Source organism: Drosophila montana, unplaced genomic scaffold (genome assembly GCF_035044405.1).
Source record: "Drosophila montana isolate Dmon_TW-CO22-7 unplaced genomic scaffold, ASM3504440v1 contig_413_1, whole genome shotgun sequence".
NCBI classification, from domain to species: Eukaryota; Metazoa; Arthropoda; class Insecta; order Diptera; family Drosophilidae; genus Drosophila; species Drosophila montana.
This window is the reverse complement of record NW_026998750.1, coordinates 187,944-200,542: the sequence shown is the minus strand read 5'-3', so window position 1 is coordinate 200,542 and position 12,599 is coordinate 187,944. Positions and strand designations below refer to the sequence as shown.

The window sequence follows — 12,599 nt, the reverse complement described above, 5'->3', positions numbered from 1 at the left end:
TTTTAGGCGTCTCTCTCAATCTACACAAAATTTAAAAAAACTCTCGTATCCCCTGGAAATCTTATAAGCATCGAAGTTGTTTTAGAATGCATTGACCAAAGAGAGCGAATAATGGAAGCAGCGCAGCTCGCGGTGCGCGTACTAGATTGAATATGAATGTATCGATATTAGTGCGAATTTCTGTCAAGTCAAGCTTAGCGTAGTTTACAGGGTATAGCTTAGTCGGGTGCTCCCTGCTAGAGTACTCTTAATAATTTTATTTAAGTATGAAATAATCGTTAGTTAATCTGTTGGTTTGCTCTCCTTGTATTTTGATGTATATTATTGTTTTTGAAAATACGATTTTAAGGCGACTCAAGGATGAAACATTAAATGTAAATGGCATGAATATCTTTTTCTTTTTTCTTACGAGCTTGCTCTTTTCTCTTATGAGTTGATTATTACGGCATTGCAAGGACATAGGGGGCAAAGTAAAGCCACTTCGCCGACAAGCTGCTGCGCCATCCGAACGCGGTCGCCAGGGTCCTGTCATCTCTGTGACCTAACAACCAGACGAATTAATTCAAATATAGGTTATAATCATTACTAGTTGATTCTAGCGCACAAATAAAAAAATTCTAGTAAGTAAGAGTTTCTAGGCGGGAGTTCCCGACTAGGGGATACCATGAACCCTCTTCTACCAACACAAAAAAAGTCCATCCATTGAGCTGGACCCCACAAATTGCTAACGCCTATAGTCGACCGCCATACCAACAGCTGACGTTCAATGCTGCAATGATGTTGATAGAATTCGATAATTTGTGGGAATAGCTATAAAATGAAGATATTTGATATATATATACTATTCAAGCGGCTACATGTCAAATTTGACTCTACCTCTTCTAACTTAGAAGAGATTTGCTCAAAAAAAAAGGATTTCAATATTGATTTTGATCGATGAAAACGGAGCAAGTTATCGACTCGGCTATTGATGCTGATCAAGAATATATATGAATCTATATATCGAAGATTAAGTACATTTGTTGACACATATGTTATGGCTTTTTTGATATTTAAAGAGTGAGATCGTAATTTCTGTGATTGGTGAAGATATCTTGGAAATCAGAAAATCGCTATGTACTAATAATCGCAAAGTTTGCTTAAGATATCTAGAAAAAAAACAACAATTTTTAAACCAACAGTTAAATGCGGGCCGCTTTTCACATATTTACTGCGTGCAACAGAAAGATGGACCTATGCAAGGCATCGTGTTGCTTAAAACTGAGCGACTAGATTGCATGTAAACAGAGGAAAGGACACTTGGCTTTATCGAATCGTTTGTTATTAATGAAGAAGAATATATGTATATCTCTATATATAAAACTGTTTGTCCTGACTGACTGATTGACTGAATGACTGATTGACTGACTGACTGCTTGGTGGTCAACGCACAGCCCAAACCGTAACAGCTAGGAAGCTGAAATTTTCACTGTAGTTACCTTATGTGATGTAGGTGCACGTTAAGACGGGGTTTCGGGAAATTCCACCCGCAAGTGTGGAAAAATCGCGAAAAACGTTTGTATGTAACTTTCTTGTTTGCCATCCGATCGGCCTCAAACTTCTTTTCAAAGATCTTTGTTCAAATTCATTTGAGGGGTGTTTCACACTCTTAGGAAAATCCATTCCCCCTTGGTGGAAATGGAGGTCAAAAATTTGGTGGGTGACGTTTCGCGCTCAAATTAATTTCCAGAGATCTATAAGAAAAATCATTTGAGACGTGTTTCACACTTTTCGCAGAATTCAAACTTCTTCGGGGGGAATGTGATTAAAAGATTTTTTGGGCGAAGTTTTAAGTTGTGTCCGATTTGCTTCAAACTTATTTTCAAAGCTCTACATAAGAACTTAATAAGTACGTATTTCAGCGATTTGGAAAATTCCACATGCTACAGTGGTACATTTTCGGAAAACGGTTGTATGAATGTTTTTTGTTTACCATCCGATCTTCCCCAAGGGGTTTTTCACACTTTTTGAAAAATCCATCACTCCTTGGTACGAATGGGGGATTTGGTGGATGATGTTTTGTGTTCAAATTTATTTCCAAAGATCTATAAGAAAAATCATTTGAGACGTGTTTCACATTTGTCGCAAATCTAAACTCCTTCGGTGGAAAATGCATTTCAAAGATTTTTTTGGTGAATTTTAAGTTATGTCCGATTTGCATAAAAGTTGTTTAATTCCCGTCCGATCAGTTTCAAAATCATTTTCAAAGCTTTTTGAAAACATTGATTTTATAACATACGTGCCACGGGCAAGGCCGGGTTATACCCGCTAGTATACATATATGTATATATATATATATATATATATATATATAAAACTGACGGACTGACTGAACGAATGATGATGATCAACGCACAGCCCATACCGTAAGAGCTAGGAAGCTGAAATTTTCACTGTATTTACCTTATGTGATGTAGGTGCACGTTAAGACGGGGTTTCGGGAAATTCCACCAGCAAAAGTGGAAAAATCGCGAAACACGTTTGTATGAAACTTTTTTGTTTACCATGCGTTCGGCCTCATACTCATTTTCAAACATCTTTGTTGAAATTCATTTGAGGATGTTTCACACTTTTCGAAAAATGCATTCCTCCTTGGTGGTGGTGAAACATTTGGTGGGTGACGTTTTGCGCTCAAGTTTATTTCCAAGGATCTATACGAAAAATCATTTGAGACGTGTTTCACACTTTTTGCAGAATCCAAGCTTTCTCGGTGAAAAATGCGATTCAAAGATTTTTTTAACAAAGTTTTGTCCGATTTGCTTCAAATTTATTTTCGAAGCTCTACATAGCGAAAAACGGTTGCATGAAAGTTTTTTGTTTCCCGTCCGATCGGCTCTAAAATCATTTTCAAAGATCTTTGTGGGAATTTATTAGATACATTCGTGGGTGGCAATTGCGGATCAAAGGTTTAATAACCGAAAGTTTATTCTTCAGCTTCAAGATTCTTATAGCAAGACTAACCGTAGATTCCATCACTTAATTCTTTATTCCATGCATTTAAAACAAATTTTTAAAAACTTCGATCAAGATCAAGATGGGTAAATTTCAATTTTCCACGGGCGTGTTCTTGGTGGAAAGGAAATATCTATAATTTTTAGCACAAAACGATCCACGGGCAAGCCCGGCCAATACCTTCTAGTATATATATATATATATATAGAGTCTGAGGTTAAAAATATATGCACTACGACCGATTTGCACAAGCAGCTTAAAAGAATGATTAGGGATTAATATACAAATACATATACATACACATTTGTATACACGCGTATATGCTTGTGTTTTAAGGGCAGTAAGAGCACGAGCGCTAAAGCTGCGGTGTTCTCCTCTGTGGTTGTTTGGGTAACGCCCCTTTAAATACAGTTATTTGATTGGGCCGCGACCACAAGTTTATTAGTTTATATTGTTATTGTATTGATATTTGAATTATGCCCGTTGCATTTAGACTTTTTCTTTGGGCTTTTATACAGAGACTTTTTCCACTTATGTAGATATTTTCTTGACCTCTTAAATTTTTGCAGATGAAAATGGGTAAAGAGAGTATAATGGCTTTGTGCAAAGGTCTGCAATTTTGAGATTTGGTGTTCTGATCTTCCAGGGAGATACATAAGAGCTATATGCTTCAAACTTGTTATGACGGTTCTTGCTCCTATTGGGTAAAATTATTTGCCTAGATTATTATTGTTACAATATAACACTTGAAAAATAAAATTGTTTAAAATTGAATTTACTTATAATATCAACTAAAATGTCACTATTGTGAATTTTGTAGTATACATAATAGCAAATAAGGGAATGATAATAAACAAATAACATTACAAAGCAAATACATTATAAAAAATAAAAATAATAATAATAAGCTGGGAAGAACATGTGTGCATATATATTATTAGTCACTTATTCTTTAGTTATTTCGGCAAGTTCATAAGATCTTGCTCGATATAAACATGCGTGGATTGTGCATAATAGTCAAGCAACTTTATTTACACATATGTAGAACTGTATACATTTGTATATATGTACATATGTATATGCAAATTAAATTAAGTTGCAAAGAATACACATATCATACTTATGTATGTATATAGTATGTACATTTCAATGGTCTGCTTACCTACAAACTGATATGTATCATCATACCCGAGAACCAGGGCGAAGTAGTATGAGCGGTTCAAGCAATAATACCTATGAGTAAGGCTTCGCCCAATTGCTTTGACACACAAACCCACACATAGAAATTATAACAAAACGCCTATAAGGCCAGTATAACTAACAACATTGCCAAGTATATACACGAAGAGTGTGCGCGCGTATGCGAGCAAGCGAGACAAAGAGCGAACGTTGCCGCATTGAAGTCAGCGGACAAGCAAAGGTATCAACCACCACCAAGGAGAAGGCGCTTGTTGCTGGGATAGAAGAGCACAGCACGAGTTGCTGCTGGCGTCGCTGTCGCAGTCTGCTGCCGTCATCACTGATTCGTTTTGTACGATGTTAGACTCTCTCGCTGCGTTTTGAATTCAGTCGACAACGATAATTACCGGTGGTTGTATCTCGAGCGCAGCGACTGAGGCCAGGAAGACCGAACTGACCAACAACCAACGAAACCCGCGCTCGCTTTTCTGCCTATCAACAAAAAGACGAACGCTAACGGCAAAACGAACAACAATTTCACCAATTGTGAAAAGCTTAGTGTGTACGAAATATAACGAAACAATATTCGAAGTTCTTTTAAGCCGGGTTACGTGCCTGTCATTTTGTAAATTATTATTGACTATAGCGCCAACTTCGACGTCATCGCACTGTGCAATTATTAAAGTGAAAACAACAATAGCAGCAGCGTCAAATACACCAACAAGAATAAAAACAGCAGCTATAATTATTTGAACGCATACGTGTATAAAATATATAAAACAATACAAGTCAAGAGCGTGCCATAATTAACACAAGAGCAATAGAAACGAAGCATCAGCATAAGGAGCAAAACCTGGGTAGTCGAATAACAATAAAAATAACAACAACAATAAAAATTATCAAAAGCCAAAACAAAATCAATAAACGGGAATGTGCGAAAATTGCTAAGCAAAAAACTTCAGCAGCATCACCAGTCAGCAAAATCAGCAACACCAATTACGATAGCAGCCATTAAAATTGCCAACATGATTGACGCCACCTGCAATTATTTGAATCCCTATACACTGTCTCAATCAACAGCCGTACAGCAGCAACAGCAGCAGCATCTGCAAATACAACAACAACAGGAGCAACAGCAACCAGGTCATGATTTCATTAGCACCACATTGCTCTCCGCCTCCACGCTCACGTCCAACCGTGACTCTAATGGCTCCTCCCCGTTGGTCTTCTACGGCAAACAAGCAAATGCATCACCAACAGTTTCCGCATCCACCTCACATCAAGTGGTGCCGCCAATGAAATTGGAAATGCAATATCCGCCGCAGGCATCATCCACTGGCAGTGCATCGGCCAACTCCAGTATATCACAGTCAGCAGCTTCCTCGGCATCGGTGTCACCTAGCATTTTCCCATCTCCGGCGCAGTCTTTTGCTTCTATATCCACAAGTCCGCCGGCCGCAGGTGGCTCCTCGTCGGCCACAGCTGCAGCAGTGGCAGCTGTAGCTGCGGTTGATTTGGGTGCCGCAGCGGTGGCAAGCGCCACCTACAGCTGGAATACGGCTGCATACACAGCGCTGCCAACAAGGTAGGATCTCCCTTCCCCTGCTCCGTACGATTTCTACCTATTTTTACACTCTCCATTGCCGATTCTGAAATCCCGATTATATTTGCAAAGATTAAGGCGATCTAATTTGTTACCTCCGTTGTGTCTATTTTGATTGCAGAACTCAATTTCCGTATGCGCAATACGCAACTTATGGAAATGTGGCAACGGTAGGAGTTGCAGCGTCGGCATCTGCCGCCTGGTTCTCACACCAAGAGCGGTTGTACCAGCCGTGGTCTTCACAAGGCTACCCAAGCTTTAATTTTGACGATATCGCTTTTCAGACTCAGCTTCAGCGCCGCTCCGTACGTTGCACTTGTCCCAACTGCACCAATGAAATGAGCGGGCTGCCACCCATAGTCGGTCCCGACGAGCGCGGACGCAAGCAACACATATGCCACATTCCAGGCTGTGAGCGCCTTTATGGCAAGGCTTCACACCTTAAGACCCACCTGCGTTGGCACACTGGCGAGCGACCGTTCCTATGCCTCACGTGCGGTAAGCGTTTTTCGCGTTCCGATGAGTTGCAACGTCATGGACGCACCCACACCAACTATCGGCCATATGCATGTCCAATTTGCTCCAAGAAGTTCTCTCGCAGTGATCATCTTAGTAAGCACAAGAAAACCCACTTCAAGGACAAGAAAACGAAAAAAGCCCTAACCGCCGAAGCCAAGGAGCAGTCTGCGGCCATCAAGCAGGAGAAGTCCGAAAAGGCTTTTAACAATAAAAAGGGGATTAAGAGCAAAGCTACGACAGTAACGATGCTCGGTAACAATATGCAATTCAAACAGGAGCAGCCAGAGGCAACAAACACAGTGGGTTATGCACCTTATGCGAATCTCAATCAGCAAACAGCGAAGACAGCGGCAACGGCCGTGGTAGTAACGACTCTACCGCCACCACCGCCTCTATTTCAGTCACAGCAGCAGAGTGAACCCTCGGCAGTCTCCAACAGTAGCAGTAGCACCAGCAGCTATGAACCCTGGTGCACCAGCAGCAGCAACAACAGCAATATCCACAGCAATAGTCGTGTCATGGAACAAAACCAAACTACCTCAGCGAATGCTAGACCCACATCGGAAGGCTCAGCAATGATTTCCAGTAGCATCAGCAGCAGCCAGACCCAACACTTTACAGCGCTCTCCATGCAGAGTGAGTCGCAGCTGGCGTCGGAATATGGGCTAACCATGTCCGGGCTGGCAAGTGGCGCCTGTGATAATAGTAGCAGCAACTGTAATAATTTAAGTAGTGGATACTCTGGCCTTGTTGGTCCTATGAAGACTGATTATACCGGAAACTATCCGGCTGAATTTTCTAGTGGCTCTGGTTATGGTTATGCACATCATCACGTCGCTCACGCCCATGCGCACGCTCACAACCATCACCATCATTACCACAATGCGTGGACTGCCGCTTATCATCCACATGCAGCGGCCTAGACTTAGCATTAGTGCGGATTAGTACCTAAATAAATCCTTGTTGCTGTTGGATAATTATGAAAAATTCAAATCTGCAGGTTATTATTTTTTCTTACAATGTGAAGTATTATAAAAATAGCCATAATATTGCATATATAAGCAGACTTAATACATATTGTATATCAATACCCTAAGAAAACATTCTAATCAATCCCGAAATGTAAGTTGATGCCCTCTTTATATATTTTTGTCTCGTTAGTGACCTAATTGTTGTTGTTAAGAACGTAATATATAATACATATATAACTATCCAAAAAAATTCAATAATACATGTAAGATGATTATTTTTACATTTTTTTCATAGGTTAAGAAATTTTTTTTGCATGTGTGTACATATTCATATATAAACGTATATTGTACATTTTTTTTTAACTTTCTTTAAGGCAAAGGAACGTAATAAAAAAATTTTGTTTTAATCTGGAATTTATTCATGTGCTAGAAACCCAAAATCGAGTATACTATATTCATTTAATAAAACAGCACATAAATTACCAAATCCCAACACTACACCACAAAAAATGTTTGGGGGAGGTGTCCAAAAAGAAAAATATTTCGTACCTGTGCAAACTATACAAGAGTCTGCATACCAAATTTGGTGTCTCCAGCTCTAATATGCTCCGAGATATGCTTCAAAAATAGTTATTTATTTTAATTTAAATTGTTTTTTTTTTTTTGAAACGGGGCAAGCTATCGATGATTTGAAACAAACTGGGTGGGCACTAGGAAGTCTGTCGTTCAAAACTTCAGATAGACGCGTTTATACAATCGGAAGAACGTACAACCAGACGGAAGGACAAATGGGTAGACACACAGTGGTGGCTAGATAAAGTCGGCTGTTGTTTCTTAGTACCATTTAACTCTTTTTATCCATTTTAAATAGGTTCAGACTGTGAGCATTTTAGAATTTCTCAAAAATAAACACTCATAAATACAAATATTTACGAACGCACTCACATGAGCCTTTTGCTGCGTATATATTCTCTTATTTATTTAATCTTCAAATCATAAAAAAATGGTTACGCAGGTACATGAATGCATTTAAACACGAAGTCAGGTATACTATACAATAACATATGAGAGAAATTTGGTGTTACTAGCTCTTGTAATATTTGAGTTATGCTTAAATCACCAGGTTTCAAAATCGAATTTTTATTGACATGATTTAATGATGGTATGAGATATCGATAAAACTGCTAAAACGTTTTGCGTATGGTATAGGAGAATATATATTCAATCATTTTTTAAGTCTCTAGCTTCTGTAGTTTCCGAGATCGATGCGTTAGTGGGTACTTTTTGCGTTTTGATATTGCAATAGTATTGCAGGACTTTGCCTGCTCACAATGTATTAAGAGCTGACAACAGTCGAGAAAAGTCTTCCTGACTGAGGAATCAGCGAATTGTTTAGATAACTGTGTGAGTGGGCGCTACTGAATCTTCCACAAAGATTATCTAATAAGGTTATATGCTTTGTGAATGTAGCGTGACAACAGTGTGGGCTATAGATTTTCACAGCTGGCACCCTTTGTACACGTTGTCTAACGCGAATATAAAGAAGCATATACTATTTAGGTTTCTAGTCCAAAGCCTCAATATCGGATTTTTATACCCTGAACCCATTAAAATTGGGTAAAGAGGGTATAATGTATTTGTGCAAATGTATGTAACAGGCAAAAGGAAGCATCTCGGACCCCAGAAAGTATATATATTCTTGATCAGCATGAATAGCCGAGTCGATCTAGCCATGTCCGTCTGTCTGCCCGTCCGTCTGTCCGTCCGTCTAACCGTCTCTTACTTGCTTTTTTATTTTTGTACAATTTTGTATATAACATTTAAAAATAAATTGCTGCTGTAACTAATCTCTTATAAGCAATATATCAGGTTTAAATTTTATTCTTAAGTTCCACTTGTATCAAACTCAAAATCGTTCTTAGAATTGCCGATAACTGACACCACCTATAATCCAATGATACCCTTAGAGGCTGTCAAGGTGTTCTAGAAAACATTGTCACACTTACTTAGCAAACAGAAGCAGACATAGACATATATGTATATACTTGGCATAGGGACTGGCCTTGTAAACCAAGGAACCACATTGACTGGCGTGACACGTTTTTTCAAGTGGAGGGACTTAGAAATTCGTTCTGATCCCTCTAATTTTAATCAAATTTATAAATAGTATAAATGTTATGCAACCACTTGACAGTTGCCTGGCCGCAGTTTGTGTTTCATCTTACACAAAGCCAAAACCGCCTTTTTCCTCAGAATTTGGCTTGATGTTACAGGGTTGTGATTCTGACAGCACCACTTCAACCTGCAGCTCCAGGACGACATATTTATTACTTGGGATTATCGCTGCTTAGGGCACTTAGCACTCTTAACCCTATAGGAATAAGGAGAAAGCGCAGAATGTGCGTAAATTTAAATATTATTCAAAATATTTGATTTAACTTAACTGGATTAACATTTAAATATGAAAATTAAATTTATTTAATATATTTTTTTTTTATTAAAATGAAGTGTGAAGAGCTGTTTATTTTAAAAATACCTAAACTTTAAATTTCTTCATTTTTATACCCTGAACCCATTGAAAATGGGTAAAAAGGGTATATTGTATTTGTGCAAATGTATGTAACAGGCAGAAGGAAGCATCTCCGACCCCATAAAGTATATATATTCTTGATCAGCATCAACAGCCGAGTCGATCTAGCTATGTCCGTCTGTTCGGCCGTCCGTCTGTATGTATGAACGCAAGGATCTCAGAAACTATAAGAGCTAGAGACTTGGCTTGACTTTAGCTGTAGGTCCTCCTAGATCCCGCGCAGATCGAGTTTGGTTCCGATATTCGATAACTTGCCCCGTTTCCAAGTAATCGACAAAAATCTTTATCAAAATCCTGTTTTTTGATCAATTTTGGTAAATAATAATAGCTAGAGTCACCAAACTTGACATGTAGCTTCTAGAAAAGTATATATATATCAAGTATCTTTCATTTTATAGCTATCGCCACCTCCCCGCTACTACCTCAGAGCTATAAATCAAGTAAAAACACCAATTTATCCTGCCCAAAAATATAAGCAACAATTTAAATGCAAATGTCTTTTTGATAATACTCGAATATTCTATAGTACAATAAGTTATAGCTTAGAAAATTTCATCAAGATCGGTTAAGAAACACAGAAAAGATTAAAGAAAACGTGTTTTGACGTTTCTCCCATCAGCGGCAGCAAGCGCAAATTCCAAGAATTTCTGTATTTATGTACACACACACACATTCATGCGCGTCTCCTTTGAATTCTATCAACAGCATTGCAATTGCGATTGTAATGTTTTCTGTGCTGCTATTTTAATTCGTTTTTTTCTCTTTAAGACTTAATTATTGCTGTGGCTATCGAGTAGAAGCGGCGGAAATCGGCGCGATCAGTTACGAGTTTGAACCTTGCCAAGGTGGCAATTTTTTGTATATTTTAATTTTTCTTTATTACTACTTAAGCAAACGAGCGCGTAGCGCGAGCTGCATTTGGTGTTGGAAGAAGAGGGTTCAGGGTATCCTCTAGTCGGGAGCTCCCGACTAGAACCTCTTACTTGTTAAATTTAAATAAACTACACGTTTGCTTTCACTTTTTTCGTCTTCTGTAATTGAATAGACAATGAACTATTTTGGCTTAAGATAAGATAAATACTACATTTAAAAAAAATTAATTTAATTAAATATATTTATTTTATATTTGTGCATTGTTAATATACGGTTTACATATAAGCTTTTTGCATTTATTGAATTTGCCATTTAAGTATGTTTTTATTTAAAGCAAGGTGGTTTATATAAAATTTGAATATGAAAACAAACAAAAAAGTGCATTTTAAAATTATATATTTTTAATATGGGTAATTATGGCTTTGTACAATATGTGTAATAGTAATACACAGGAGGAAGCATATATTTACTACTAGCGGGTATACCCCGGCCTTGCCCGTGCCACATAAAATTCTCTCAAATATCTTTGAAAATGAGTTTCAAACCGATCGGACGGTAAACATAAAACTTTCATACATACGTTTTTCGCGATTTTTCCACGCAGGAGGAATTGCCCGAAACCCCGTCTTAACGTGCCCTTCATCACATAAAGTATCTACAGTGAAAATTTCAGCTTACTAGCTCTTACGGTATGGGCTGTGCGTTGATCAGTCAATAAGTCAGTCAGGACAAACAGTTTTATATATAGAGATAGTTTTAAACTGTTTTTTTGTAAGCATATCTCGAAGATTTTACCACATTTGGCAAGAAGATTTGGATGCGTTCTCCACCAAGGTATATCCTTGCGCCCTGATACTCAAACACATTTAGTTTCCATATTAAGACACTGAAAGATCGGACCGATGTGTATATATGAGGGTGTTTTTTTATGTATGCAAGTAAAGAAGTTAGTTTGAAAATTTGTGATTGCATACCGGTGCTGGGTAAACGGTATCTGCTGATCGGGGCATCGCGACAAGAGCACTCATGCTTGTTTTTAGTTGCAGGCTTTTGAGTTGGCGAGTATGATATGGTCATTCTGCTGTTGGTTTTCTTATATCTCTTTTGCTGTTAACGTTTTATGGTTATTCATTTATAAAAAACTTGTTGCAGTATATTGCCCAGCTCGCTTAAAGTTGACTTTTGATCCTCGCAAGATAACCTCTAAGGATAGTTTACTGTTATTTTACTTAACACAAGTCCAAATATATGATTTGGTCAGTAATTACGGGTTAAAATTGCTTTTCGTCTTATGAATCTAAGAGGCAGAAGGTAAGATATATGTGCATACATGCATGGTCTGATTCAACATCAGATTCTATTTAGCCCTGTCTGCATAAACGGGTCGATATCAAAAGCTATATGAGCTAGAGATTTGAAGTCTGGAATGTGTATTCTTCTGCAAGCACAGATGCAGTTTAATTAAAATTATAATTAACTCACTCTGTTTCCCAGAAATCGAATATCGAACTTTAGCTCTTTTTGTTTACCATATATTCAAAAGGCACAACATATAGTGTCTCGTTTAGTACCCGGCCCACTTGCCAGTTTGTATGAACGACAGGATATTGGAATATAGGTAACTCCCTCCGCTTTTTCAAATTTGATAAATATCGGCTTATTGAGTATGTCTCAATAACCAAAATAGCAAAAATAATATAATGGTTCCCAATATTCAAGACAGAAAATTATAATGATAGTTTAATAAATAGAGTTTTTATGTTCGCTTTTACTTATGAAATAAAGTTCTAATGTATATGTGTTACGGCAATTTGAGGTTGCATACTCTTTCTACTTTTGTTATTGTCTGCAGGAATATATCACTAAATATTTG

General features: G+C 37.9%; 1 protein-coding gene and 1 long non-coding RNA gene across 2 annotated transcripts; one reads left to right on the top strand and one right to left on the bottom strand.

Moving 5' to 3' along the window:
* Nucleotides 1-4,588: 4,588 nt before the first annotated feature.
* On the top strand, nt 4,589-7,302 carry btd (buttonhead). Its single transcript, XM_064698307.1, has 2 exons — nt 4,589-5,755; nt 5,895-7,302. The coding sequence occupies exons 1-2, from the start codon at nt 5,196-5,198 to the stop codon at nt 7,213-7,215; spliced, it is 1,881 nt and encodes a 626-aa protein (XP_064554377.1). The 5' UTR covers nt 4,589-5,195; the 3' UTR covers nt 7,216-7,302.
* Nucleotides 7,303-9,454: 2,152 nt separating this feature from the next.
* Nucleotides 9,455-12,097, bottom strand: LOC135439560 (uncharacterized). Its single transcript, XR_010438100.1, has 3 exons — nt 11,995-12,097; nt 11,701-11,929; nt 9,455-9,634 (listed from the first exon to the last, which is right to left on the bottom strand). It is a non-coding gene; the product is annotated as an uncharacterized LOC135439560 (long non-coding RNA).
* Nucleotides 12,098-12,599: the final 502 nt, after the last annotated feature.

Coding starts and splice junctions, on each gene's coding strand:
- btd (XM_064698307.1), top strand. CDS start 5,196: ATGATTGACGCCACCTGCAATTATTTGAATCCCTATACACTGTCTCAA. Junction 5,756..5,894: donor TACACAGCGCTGCCAACAAG/GTAGGATCTCCC, acceptor TTTTGATTGCAG/AACTCAATTTCCGTATGCGC.